The following is a 12,481-nucleotide window of genomic DNA, read 5'->3' on the forward strand; positions in this document are numbered from 1 at the left end:
AGGAGTTTGGAAACCGTAATTAGTATCCGCTTATAGAAAATGTACCTTTTTCAAGACTATTCCATACACTATTGTGCTCCTTTATGAGCACACATTTGACATATTGTTTGTGACCATTACATGATGGTAATAGATTAGCATCACTTATGCATGGTCACAAAAACATCATGTAATGAAAGCTTTAAATACAAAGAACAAAACTTTAATACAGGGATACTTTATAAAACTTCACTAATATTAAATGGTTCTCTTATTGAATATGTGAATATTATGAATTTGTTTATTAAATTTTACATGTGATGTTTGTGTGCTAAATAACTGAAATGCGGATTAATAGGATGATAAAATTGAATTCTGTTAAACTTGGTTTTGATACTGATAAAATGAGAAAAACAAGGAAGAGATTTTTAGGGCTGACTTAGTACTCCTAATTATTCAAGATTATGTATAAATATATTTTTTTCCCATTTTAGTGTCATGGTTTTTATATGCCCTTGTGTTTTTGCGGTCTTTTGTAACAGTTATGAATAAATATTTTAAAAAATATATTGAAAAGAGATTTTACAATCAAATTTCTCCTCAGCAATCCACAACCTGTCAGTTGTGGACCTTAATTTACAAATGAAATATAAAATGCACTTTCATCAAAGGAATATGGTTAACCGAGGAACACTGCACATGATTTTATTCTAAGCCCAGGTAAAATGCTTCTGCTCTCTGCTTTAAGAGTGACTTTACACAATTAATGTGACACTTGTAGATCATGTCCTGTACATGTGGTGCATTTATTTCAGCTCCAGTCCACACCCTGTGAATCTCCCAAAAAAAAACTCAAAACAGGGTTTTACCAATATGTCTTCTTGAAGTTGCAATACTTCCTTTTTGTACCACTCTTTTCCTTCCACTCAATTTTCCTTTGGTATAGATGAATCTATAATTATAGAACAGTCAGCTTTTGTGCATTACCATCCCTGTATAGGGGTCAGTTATTGCCTGTTGGACAAACTCCAACATAACATAACATTTCTGAATTGAAGATTGTCTTTTGTTAATCTAATGTAACATCACTGTCTCTGATGTTCTTATATGTTATCATTTCCAATAAAATGTATTGAATAGTGTAGGAGCTATTTCTCCATTATTTTCAGTTCAAGTTTAGAATGTAGATTATTTAGTTTATTTTTTTTGTTTTGTAGTTGATTTATAATTAGACTGTTTATTTTGTTGTTTCTAAATAAGTTTTTGGTTAGTAATTCACTTAATTAGTTAATTGATTTCAGTTTGGGAAGTGGGTGTGTTTCACAGTATAAATACGTAGAGTTTAGATGAGTCTTTAGGCACATGGGTGGTCATATGGTTTTTTACCTGTCTGTCTGTCATCAGTCAGTCAGTCAGTTTTATCAGTGAGAACAGGTGCAGGAGTTAGGATAGGTTTATCCGAAGCCTGTAACTTGTTTTAGCAAAAGACTGAATAAAAGTAAACTAAGAGCATTTTGACTGTTTGACCTTTTGTTGGACTGCGTAAACCAGAACCCATGATGCCCAGTATTGACTGTTTGAGTTTATTTCATTTTGTTTTGATCACTTTTGAGATTTGAATTTTTTCGATTTTGGAATTAAGTTTTCGGGACAAATAGTCAATACAAATAGATTAATTTTTTTTAATGTCCTGCTTCTTTGAGATACAACACAATGTAAGTGCACTTTAAAAAGAACCCTTTCGAAGAGTTGTAGTCTCCTATATGTCTGCTGTCTGCTCACTTACAAATTACAGTCAGTTTTTAAGAGCCAGATGCACATGAGTATTGTGTCATGATTCGGAAAAGATAATCGATTAGAACATATCAGTTTTCAATACGTTATCATCTGGACACGTATCAAAACTCCATGGCCTATTAATCAGTGGAATTCCAATCATCCCCGAGGAATTCTCCAAGGTGCCGAAAAGTAAAGGAAACAATGGCGCACACCCGTCAGAGCCCATTGGTACAACGTCACACGCGCGAGACTGCCCGAGCAAAGAAGGTAAATGAATTACTGGGGAGATAAGGAGGAGGAAGAGAGACAGAAAGCTGAGGATGCAGCCTGCCTGGATCCACAGCACACAACGCAAGAGCAGCTAGAGCATCTCAGTGAAACACAACTTCAGTGGTCTCATCATCAGCTTCACGACGAGGAAGAGATGCGTTGATCCAACAGCACCCCCCACGGTTCCCCCCACCCCGCTCTACATTCTCGTCCTCCTCTACCTTTTTTTCTTCTCCGCCCATCTCCAACGAGGAGCATCCCGCGCACTGATATTTTTTTTATTGATTTTTTTTTACTCCGACCGACTGCCAGGCAATTTCAAAGAGAACTGACAAAAAGCCAGACACGATGTGTGGAAATTCCCGCTGTGGGACAGCCGTGGGATTTATGGTACTGCTGAACGCGTTGCTGATATTTGCGACGCAGGCTACAGAAGGAGTCCTGACGGACCACCTTTTGGTTCAGTTGCATGAGGACGCGCAGGATGAGGCGCACCAAGTTGCAACACAACATGGGCTCCAGAGTGCACGGAAGGTATGAGGGATACTCGGACTAAACAAAAGTGACGCGCATGCATGTGCATTAGGTTTCGTAAATAAATAAATAAATTATTATGACCAAAAGCGTTCAGAGAAAACATGTACATGTTTGGGACATTTAAATCATTTCCTATCCTCGCAATAGTTACGAGCTGTCAGTTATACAACCCAGTAGGAAGCATCTTTATGTTTTCTTTTGGTTTTACTTCGCTCCACTTTGTAAATTTGATGACGTCATTTCCACTGAAATACAGGCTGAGGTTTGTGGTTTGCCCACTGGCCTATGGACCAAATTTATTTAGTATTAATGTCCTTTGACGGATGAGGCCCTTAAAGGTATCTTTATGAATAGCACAACAGATAATGCATTCTGTAACCACAAACAACCAGGTATGCTCTAATAAGCTGAACTTAAATTTCTGCTGTCATTTTATGTCACCTGCTGCCTTATTTTTAGGATGGTGTTTTGTAAATTAACACAAAAACACAGTGTTATCGCCTTCAATCTCACCAGAAAACTGCACATCTTTATAAATATTCTGAAAAAAATAGCAAGGGTTCAGGTGTAACATATCAAAGGGCATGACAAGCCTCCTCCTGCAGACCAGTGGAAATAATTCCCTAGGAGTATGTTCCTTGTCACATGTCAAAATAAACGTTTGTGTGAAATTGGCTGTAGCCTCAGTCAGTGAGGCGTAGCATTGGGCAAAGCCGTGTCTGCATGAAAATCACACTTTTGCCCTCATCGTTTCTGTTCATTTCACTCATTTCAGTATCATCTATCTTGTAACTGTGCAGCATCGCCACCTCTGAGATGTTGCAGGGACTTGTTTATCTCCTGACATGTACTGCCACCCAGGTTATGTAATCTGTGGCTTTATTGGTTCTAATGGGAGTCGCACCATTAAACAATATTTGTGTTATTTGACTTATCCTTGTTCATTGCCTAATTAACTAGATCAGGCCACCAAACTGGCAATGATCAACCCACTGAGATCATTAAGATTCCTAATTACAAAAAATTAGTGCAGCGTTTGCTTTGAGGCCGGTTTTTCTTATTACATTTGTTTCAGGCAATTTCCAACTAATGGCCAGTGGGAGACAAGAGTAACATTCATGCAAATGTTCATTGTATTTCAACATTGCATCTGACAGGCACATCGGAAAGCATTTATTTTGAGGATTGACCTGCTCCTTGGCTGTCACCAAAGCATAGGGAGGTCTTTAATTTGTGTACAGTGCTGGAGGGGAAACTCTGAATGATGCATCTCATTTCCCTGCCTATGTGATTTATCATGGTTGATTCCTCTTCTTCAGTGCCTTAAAATAGACCCTTTGTTAAACCTAGGGAACCATTGGTCCTGCGACCCCACCGTCTTTCTCCTGCATTTTTCATGCAATGTTTTTTTGAGTGCATGTGTCTGTTCTTTGGGATTGCTGTACTTGATTGTTCTCATATCTGTTTCGGTTCATGACATGCTTATCTCTCGCTCGCTCTCTCTGTTTTTGTGTGTTGTTTTATTTTAAATGCAGCTTCCCTTTGGAGATGGCCTGTTTCACTTCTACCCTCAGGAGACTTCAAAGAGGCGAAGCAAACGCAGCACTCGTATCAAACAGAGCCTCCAAAAAGACAGAAGGGTGAGCGTTAATTATATCTACCCGTGTCTGAAACAGTGTGACTTTTCACTCAGTCTGCGACTCTGTGTTTTTTGAGGGTTGTGTTTGAGATGAAACCCATTACCGAAGTTGAGAACAAAAATCATTAAAAGTTCATGATATGGGCACAACTTCAGTGATCTCAAGGAGGCGGAGAGCAATGAGCACTAAGCAGATAAAACTGAAATAGATGTTGAAAGGAAGCAGAAAAGCCTTTTGTTTTCTAGAAAATAAGATATGTTCTACATTCTTCTGTCCTTCAAAAAAACCACATCTCAATTATTAGAGCTGCTTAAATGGCGAAATTATCTTTGGTTGTCTAGTTGTGCTGTATTGTGTGTGCAGTTACAGCAGTTACAGCAGAAGCTTTCACTTTATGATGAAGACGACAAGAATTACAATGGGAAAGGTGTACAGTAATACTTTAAGCTCAGCTTAACTGTAATATCTTTGGTCTTTCCTCACTTCCTTTTTGCTGATTTCAGAAAATCTGTGCATCTCAAAGTGGCTTGGATTAAATCTCTATGAATGATCAAATTTCTCCAGGAAATAAAGTACTGTATTTTAGATATGTTTCTACTACAGAAGCCTTTTCTAGGAAGCCTTTCTGTGGCCTTTATGTGTGCCCTTCTTCCCAATGTATGCAGCTTTTCCACTGCAACTGTGCCAGTTAAAAAGCAACAACATATACTGTACCTTAGCATTAATATATTGCGACATTATTAAAACTGTGGTTGTATAAGTATATTGAGAAATTGTGGGGGCATTTTGACAGAATCAGCTTTTAGAAAGTTTTAAAGTTTTATAAATAAAGAAAATCACAGCAAGTTTCTTAATGCTCGTGGTTCTAAAGGCAAAGTAAAGTAAAGCAATCAAAAAGTTATCGCACATTTATGCATCTATGCATGTTTCTCTAAACATTTATCAGACTTTATTAACTCTAAAAGCATGCTGAAAGTTGATGTGTTTGATGTGCCAATTAAGGGGAAAATTCTCTTAATTTGACTGTGGCTGATTTATTGTAGCATCTGTAGTAACATGATGATAAATGCATCATGTACACCATTTCAGGTAAATTATTTTAAAAAGCACACAGTTCAATCAATAAACCTTTCATCAGTTAAAATATCTGAGGGGAGTTAAATCAGTTTTATTTATATAATCCCATTCATACACATAGTGTACACTGTTAGACCTTTTATTGTAATTTTACAGTAACTTACTGGCAACACTGTTGCCAGCAAGTTACTGTAATTACCATTCTACAGTACCTTTACTGGCAACAGTGTTGCCAGTAAGTTACTGTAATTACCATTCTACAGTACCTTTACTGGCAACACTGTTGCCAGCAAGTTACTGTAATTACCATTCTACAGTACCTTTACTGGCAACAGTGTTGCCAGTAAGTTACTGTAATTACCATTCTACAGTACCTTTACTGGCAACAGTGTTGCCAGTAAAGTTACTGTAATTACCATTCTACAGTACTCTTACTGGCAACACTGTTGCCAGTAAGTTACTGTAATTACCATTCTACAGTACCTTTACTGTTATGATATTTCACAGTTAATTTTTACTGTGAGTGTGCTTTACAGTTATAACTGCATTACTGTAAATGTAGTTTCTAGTATAATACAGTAATTGTATTTTATAGTAAAGCTGGTCTACTGTAAACTTGTTTCACAACATAATGTCAGAGTTTTACTGTAAATTAAAGTTTACATTTCTTTAAGATAAGAATATTTTACCATAAACCGAAAAATTTCATAAAAGAAATTTTAGTCCAAGTACTGTGAATAACAGGTATTTATTTTCAGCAGATTTGTAGAAATAAAATCCATTTACATATTCGCAATGTCATAAAAAACAATGTCACAATACAATATAATGTGCTGTAAAACAACAAAACCATAGAACACATTTCCTACATCAGAAGAACTTTTATTCCATTCGTCAAACAAAATCAGTGGGATCCATCTTGTGGAAGCTGAACTGTAAAGAATAAGACAGACAATGTGGGAGGTCATGAGATGGTCAGGAAGTTATCTACATTTTCAAATCGACAGGAAGTTGACAAATTAAGCTGAAGTGACAATGTTCACATGCATAAAATCTTTGTCATAAAGCAGCATTAAGTTGATAATTTGTTTTAAAAAAAAATCAATTGGACTGAAGTGATAATAGAAGCTGCATAAAGAATGAGCAGGACTGGCTTCACTTCAGGTTTTTGGATTGTTTATGGCAAAAGCAGTCAGTCAGTCAGTCTTCAGTAATCCAAAAGATTGCGTACTACAAATGTCCCCAAGGGGACGATGAAGTACAACAATCTTTTTAGTCATTTTGTTGGTGCTGACGGATTACTGCAAAGGTGTGCCTAATAAACTGAAAACTGCATAGTATAAAAATACACCACACTTAAACGACTACACACTTATACATTTCTGTGATTTATTAAGAGATGCAGCGACATCCACTTTTTACCACGGACACAGAAAAGATGCAGGCTACTCTAAAGGGCTATTGTGTAGGAATCACATGGCATTTATAAATAATCATTAAAATCATATTAAAAAGGCTAAAGTAAAGTCAGAGCATGCAAGATAGGAGGAAAAGACAACAAAATAATAAACATTTACATTTGGTAAAATACTTACCTAGTTGGAAGTCCTCCATTCAAATTCAGCAAGTTGTTGGAAGAAGGTGGTGATCTGGGAGTTGACACTGACTACTTTCTTCTTGACAAGACTTCCCGTCTTGCGGCTTGTACCGACTTTGGCTGTGCATTTGGTACCAACATCTGGATTGATCCTCACAAAGAATCTTTTAACAGAAATAAAATATATTAATTGTAATTTTTAATGAAGACGTACAATACAGCAATCAGCTATGGTTCTTCATCATCAGTCAAACTGTCATTAAATTTAATTCATAAATGGCTTGGTGTAGAGTACTTGCCATTGTATCATCTCCAGCGTGGTGGATGCTGACTCCTGATACTCCAGATTGAAGACAGAATATGACCCAAAAAAGACAGCAAGGACGCTGGCAAAGTCATGTAGTTGCTCAGGCTGGAAAAATACCTTCTCCTCCATACTGACCATCCACCGGGTTGCAGACATCAAGCTATTTCCTAAAATAGACAAACCCTTGTCAGGCTAACGCTAGTGAGTAAAAGTACAGACTACCATAACAATTACATACATTGCTACGAAAAAATTATAGTGATAGAAAATATTCCTCTTACCAAGCATGATTACCCTTGGTGTAGTGGGTAAGGTCATTTCCATTTCAACAGACATCTTGGTGGAAGATACCTTTAAAACATAAAAGGAAAACTCTCTTAAATATGAATTACTGGTAGTAATTTATATTTAAAGGGCCAGTTCACTCAGATTACAACAGGTCTTTGAGAACCTCATCCCGGAGACTAGACTAGATTTTACTCCTACATCCTGCTACCACTCTGAAACAGCGGATGTGAATGCCAGTTTGTGGGGCTAAATGCATTTTTTTAAAGCATTACATTCCACAAGTGTTCAGTCTGACTTCTGCAATGGCGGTGACTCCTGTGCATGTGGGACCTGAATGCAGAAAATGTTCTGAAGGAAGCAGGACATTGCTCTATTCCACATGCAAACCGATAATTAGCTGTGTGTTGATGTTTCTTCACATGACTACAAAATTCTGTAAATTCTGAAGTACAAATGCTGCAGAATTTACACCTGTACATAGTTGCACCTGTTAGTACTGACTTAACTTTAAATTTACAGGAGCATGGTTTAAACATGTGAACAGTCCTTATATGTAACCAGGGTTGGAAATTAACTTTTTTGTCCACCTGCCACTGTGGCTGAACCAACTCAAAAAATAACAGAAACTACTTTAATGTTTTTCACCTTTGTCCTCATTTACAGACTCTTATACACTATGTTGGAGATGTAATGGTACTTTAGCAGGCTAACCAGCTGTAGCAAGCTCAAAGTTATAGATTAGGTTAGCTGCTCCTCTACATTTCCAGACTATTTTGTGGCTTCAAATATGTTTGAAGAGCTGTCTTTTTACCTGTTGTCTTGTCTTTTGAAGAGATGAAGCTATGTTAGCAGCCAGCAGGACAGAACTGCACAGCCACTTGGAGGGAAAAAGCTTAGGAGTTAAAAAAAAAGGTCATCTGAAGAAAAGAAAAAAAAGAACAAAGTTAGAAATTCATCCTTGCTGACCTACGTAGCTAATCTGCACTTTTAACATCTGCAAGATCATGGTTTAAACAAATGAACAGTCATTAGATGTAAAAAAAAAAAAAAAAGTGAAGGGGGGGGATCAATTATCAGTTAAGGTTATATTGTTCGACAAAGGATGTAACAACAATGCTAACAGACACTCACGCACTGAGCTCATCTCAACCCAAAGCCGCCCGAGGAAGATTAAGCGGTAAAAGTCAAGCTAAAACCTTCAGCGGTAAAATTAGCACCTTAGCTAACGTTAACTCCGAACCAGCTCAAAAAATAACACCATCATATTTTCCTATCTTTCACCTCATTTACAGACACGTAACTTATAAGGTTGCAATATGCCAGTTATATAAAACACCAGAGTTAGTAAAGGTAACGTTATTTTACCAGGCTAACCAGCACAAACGAGCTCATGCTATAATGCTAAGTTATAGCATTATAGCATGATGCTATAAGTTACGTTAACTCCATCTAAAATGTACATTTCCAGACTAGGCTTTGGCTTCAAACAGTTTTCTAAGAAGTGTTTTTTTACCTGTCTTGAAGAGCTGAAGCAGTGTGAGCCCACAGCACGGAGACAGAGCTGCACTTGGACTTGGAGAGAAAAAGCTTCAGAGTTTAAAACAAACGTCATCAGAAAACAGTTGGAAGCGAAGCCACGCTTGATGACGTAGCTAGATGAACTGCATATTAATGTTAGCTAGGATGTGAAAAACACAAAAGTACATTCTCTCTTTCTGCCTTAAAAATATGTTAACCACTAAAGGAGTAAAAATACAGAAACAGGGAACCACGATGAAGCAGCTATGATGACCGTTGGAAATCAAATATAATTCTTACTGTATATCATAAGTACAGTACCACTACTGTAATACTATGTACTATACCCATAATGCAATGCAAACTACAGTAACTACTTGTAAAGATGTCTTATAGGGTGACCAAACGTCCGTATTTCCCGGGACATGTCCGTATTTCACGTCCTGTCCCGGGCGTCCCGGGTTTGTTTTAGAAAGTGAGGAAATGTCCTGTTTTTTAAATTACCTTCATTGGACCATTATATTTACAGGCACTAGGGCACTGCGCACGGCCCTGCGTGTGACGTAATCCCTGAGCCGCGTCAGTGCGGGCAGCCCTGTTCTTAATCAGAAGATAGATAGCGTGGCTGTCAGTACGAAAACAACATACGAAAGCGCAAATGTATGTTTACCTACTATTTACAAAAGAGTTTCCCCGCTTTCAGATCCACCCCCCTCCCCCCCTCGCTACAACGTGTCCTGGTTTTCCCAACTGAAAATATGGTCACCCTATTTATGGTAGTTTTACTGGGCATTTTGTGGTATTTAACTGTAATAAATACAGCAAAGGCTAACAGTGTATGATGACCGTTGGGAATCAAATATAATTCTTACTGTATATTATAAGTACAGTACCACTACTGTAATGTGTAAACAGTAAATTACTGCAAATTCAAAACATACAGTAAGTTACTGTAATACTATGTACTATACCCATAATGCAATGCAAATTACAGTAACTACTTGTAAAGATGTCTTATGGTAGTTTTACTGGGCATTTTGTGGTATTTAACTGTAGAAAATACAGCAAAGGATAACAGTGTACACACACAAAGTGTTTTACAGAAATGAAGAAAAGCTTTAAAAAATACATTAGAGTAACTCATAAAACAAAATTATATATTTATAGGGGTTTTCTTATATTGGTATGTCCCAATAGTCATCAAATTCAACCCTGCATAAATAAATAAACCAAAAAAAATGCAACAAATTACATTAATAACATCCTAATCAACAAAGATGCATATAGCAGTAGCCATGTTAGATTTGCAAACTCATCAGCAGGATACTGAATTCAACAGAGGTATGACAGAAAAACACATTAATTCTTGTGTTAATTCTTGTCTTTGCAACATTATGTTTTGAACATAGAAAAATTCAATTATAGACATAAAATATTTGTAAGACATCTAAATACATGTATTAGATGCAGGGATACGTTCATATCACTGGATGCCAGTTTGTTATAACTCTGGGAACAAACTTGCTGATAATGCCTGAACTCACTCTGATGAAAAACTAAATGTGAATAGCGTTAACTTCTCCATAAAAACTGAGAAACCACATATTTAACTGAAAAAATCTAAAGAAACAGAAATCTTGATTTCTTATATCAAGAAAATCAAGAAATCAATATTTTGGTTTTAGGTTTTTGATGTCTTTGTAGTGTTTGCCACAGGAAATGCTTAACTTCCATCTAAGCATTTATCGTAGCATGTGTAGTGTGGCAACAGCAGGCTTTGGGTAACAACTAAGTACAGTAAGCCAGAAAAGCTTTGTTAGGTAATAAGCGGCACGACAAAGTGGTTACCACATTTAGATTTTCACACTGTTCATAGGAAACCAAGTAGTAAGTAAATACTGTGCAACAACTATTCAGATTTTAAATTCACTAAGACTGCTTAGCTCACATCTCTGCCCGCTCTGAGTCTGTGGAAGGCACAGTCGCACAAAGGCAATAGCCTGTTTGAACGATGAAAGGCTGTGAATGAATCTGTTTGTTCCAGTGCAATTTGTCTTGTGTAACTCCACGTGTTTAGCTTGGTCTATTGTCGGAGGCGGTAAGAGCGTAGGTCCTGCTGCAGACAATCAACTGACCTCTCTAATTACGGTTGTGAGAGGTGCTAATGAAAATAAATGTGAGCCGCTTCACCGAGCTAATGCAGCTAATGGAAGTGAGACAACACCGACATGGACAGGTCTACATTCCAGATGCTGAGGTTTAATCAGATGCTTGGTGTGCTTACATGGATTTCTATGAATCTCTGGACCATGTGAGGACGGACTCATCAATGGTAGTTCCTGTGACTTTATAACATTCACAGTCAGCTCCGTAGGTTCACATTTACAGTCGAAGTAGCCTTAAAATGTTAGTATTTTAGCATGTTGTTCATTTTTGTTTTAAAATAGTTTGAATTTGAGTTATTTCTGCTGTTATCGAGAATTTACACCTCGTCATGACATTTTTAAAGGCGTTTGTACAAGAACAACAAGCAAACTGCTTCCAGGGACAGTTTGATAAAGTAGGCGACATCTCTACTGCTCATGTGTAAGCGGCAAAGTATCCCCAAATGGCACTCGGACATTTTCTATCCTGATTCCAGCTTCAGATACTTGTAAGTGAAATATAACCAGCAATAGTTTCAGTATCATGTACAATTTCTTCTAAGACACCTATGTTTTGATTTCATATATTCCAAATAGTTCTAATTTCAGATTTTTTTATTTTATTGTTGCATTTATTGGAAATTGAGGGAATAATGTTAAATACTGCAGTAGTGGTTCTCGCTGAAGATATAAGAAAAAAAAAACTCAGATACTTTTTCAGTAAACTATTCAACCCCGGTAGCCTTCTGCTGTCGGTCTGTGTTGATATATTTGCTCCAAATTTACTAATGCATAGGAGTACACTACAAAAGTTGAATAGTTGAAAAATTGCAAATTTAAAAAATAATCATAATCTGATTCGTGTGTGATTTTTGAAAGGTGGCAAGAGTATCAGAGTTAGATACCCTGATACTCCAAATAACCACTAAGGGGTTGTTTGGAGTAACAACAGTCCCATAAAATTCAAATTATGAAAGGGTTAGCTGGCTTTACAGCTCCAGGTTGTGATACTGCAAATACAGGCTGTTTGTTCAGCCAAACAGCCACAGGATTTCAAGTTAAAACACCTGGAACACTCTGGTACAGTGCAGGTTCTCGCTAGTTACACATTGGACAGGTTGCACTTAAAATAAAATACATCACAGGACTTTGGCCAATGATAGTTCCTTCATTAGAGGTGATAATGGCTGAAAATCATTTTTAAAAAGTGTTGGTCAGGGGCCAAATGCTTTCCTCTGAGTTTCAAAATTAAAATACTGGAATCATATTAGTGCTGCTGATGTGTTCAGACCTTTTAGAGTGGAAGATGTCAGACGCACATTTTAGTCACTACACTCTATATCAA

General features: G+C 37.1%; 1 protein-coding gene across 1 annotated transcript in view; it reads left to right on the forward strand.

Moving 5' to 3' along the window:
- The first annotated feature begins 2,376 nt into the window (after positions 1-2,376).
- Positions 2,377-12,481, forward strand: part of pcsk2 (proprotein convertase subtilisin/kexin type 2) — a 32,248-nt gene continuing 22,143 nt past the window's right edge. The window contains exons 1-2 of the mRNA XM_032553599.1: positions 2,377-2,562; positions 4,101-4,205. Of these exons, the coding sequence (XP_032409490.1) occupies positions 2,377-2,562; positions 4,101-4,205 (291 nt within the window). The remainder of the gene's footprint in view (positions 2,563-4,100; positions 4,206-12,481) is intronic.

This window comes from Xiphophorus hellerii, chromosome 22 (assembly GCF_003331165.1).
Source record: "Xiphophorus hellerii strain 12219 chromosome 22, Xiphophorus_hellerii-4.1, whole genome shotgun sequence".
Classification (NCBI taxonomy): domain Eukaryota; kingdom Metazoa; phylum Chordata; class Actinopteri; order Cyprinodontiformes; family Poeciliidae; genus Xiphophorus; species Xiphophorus hellerii.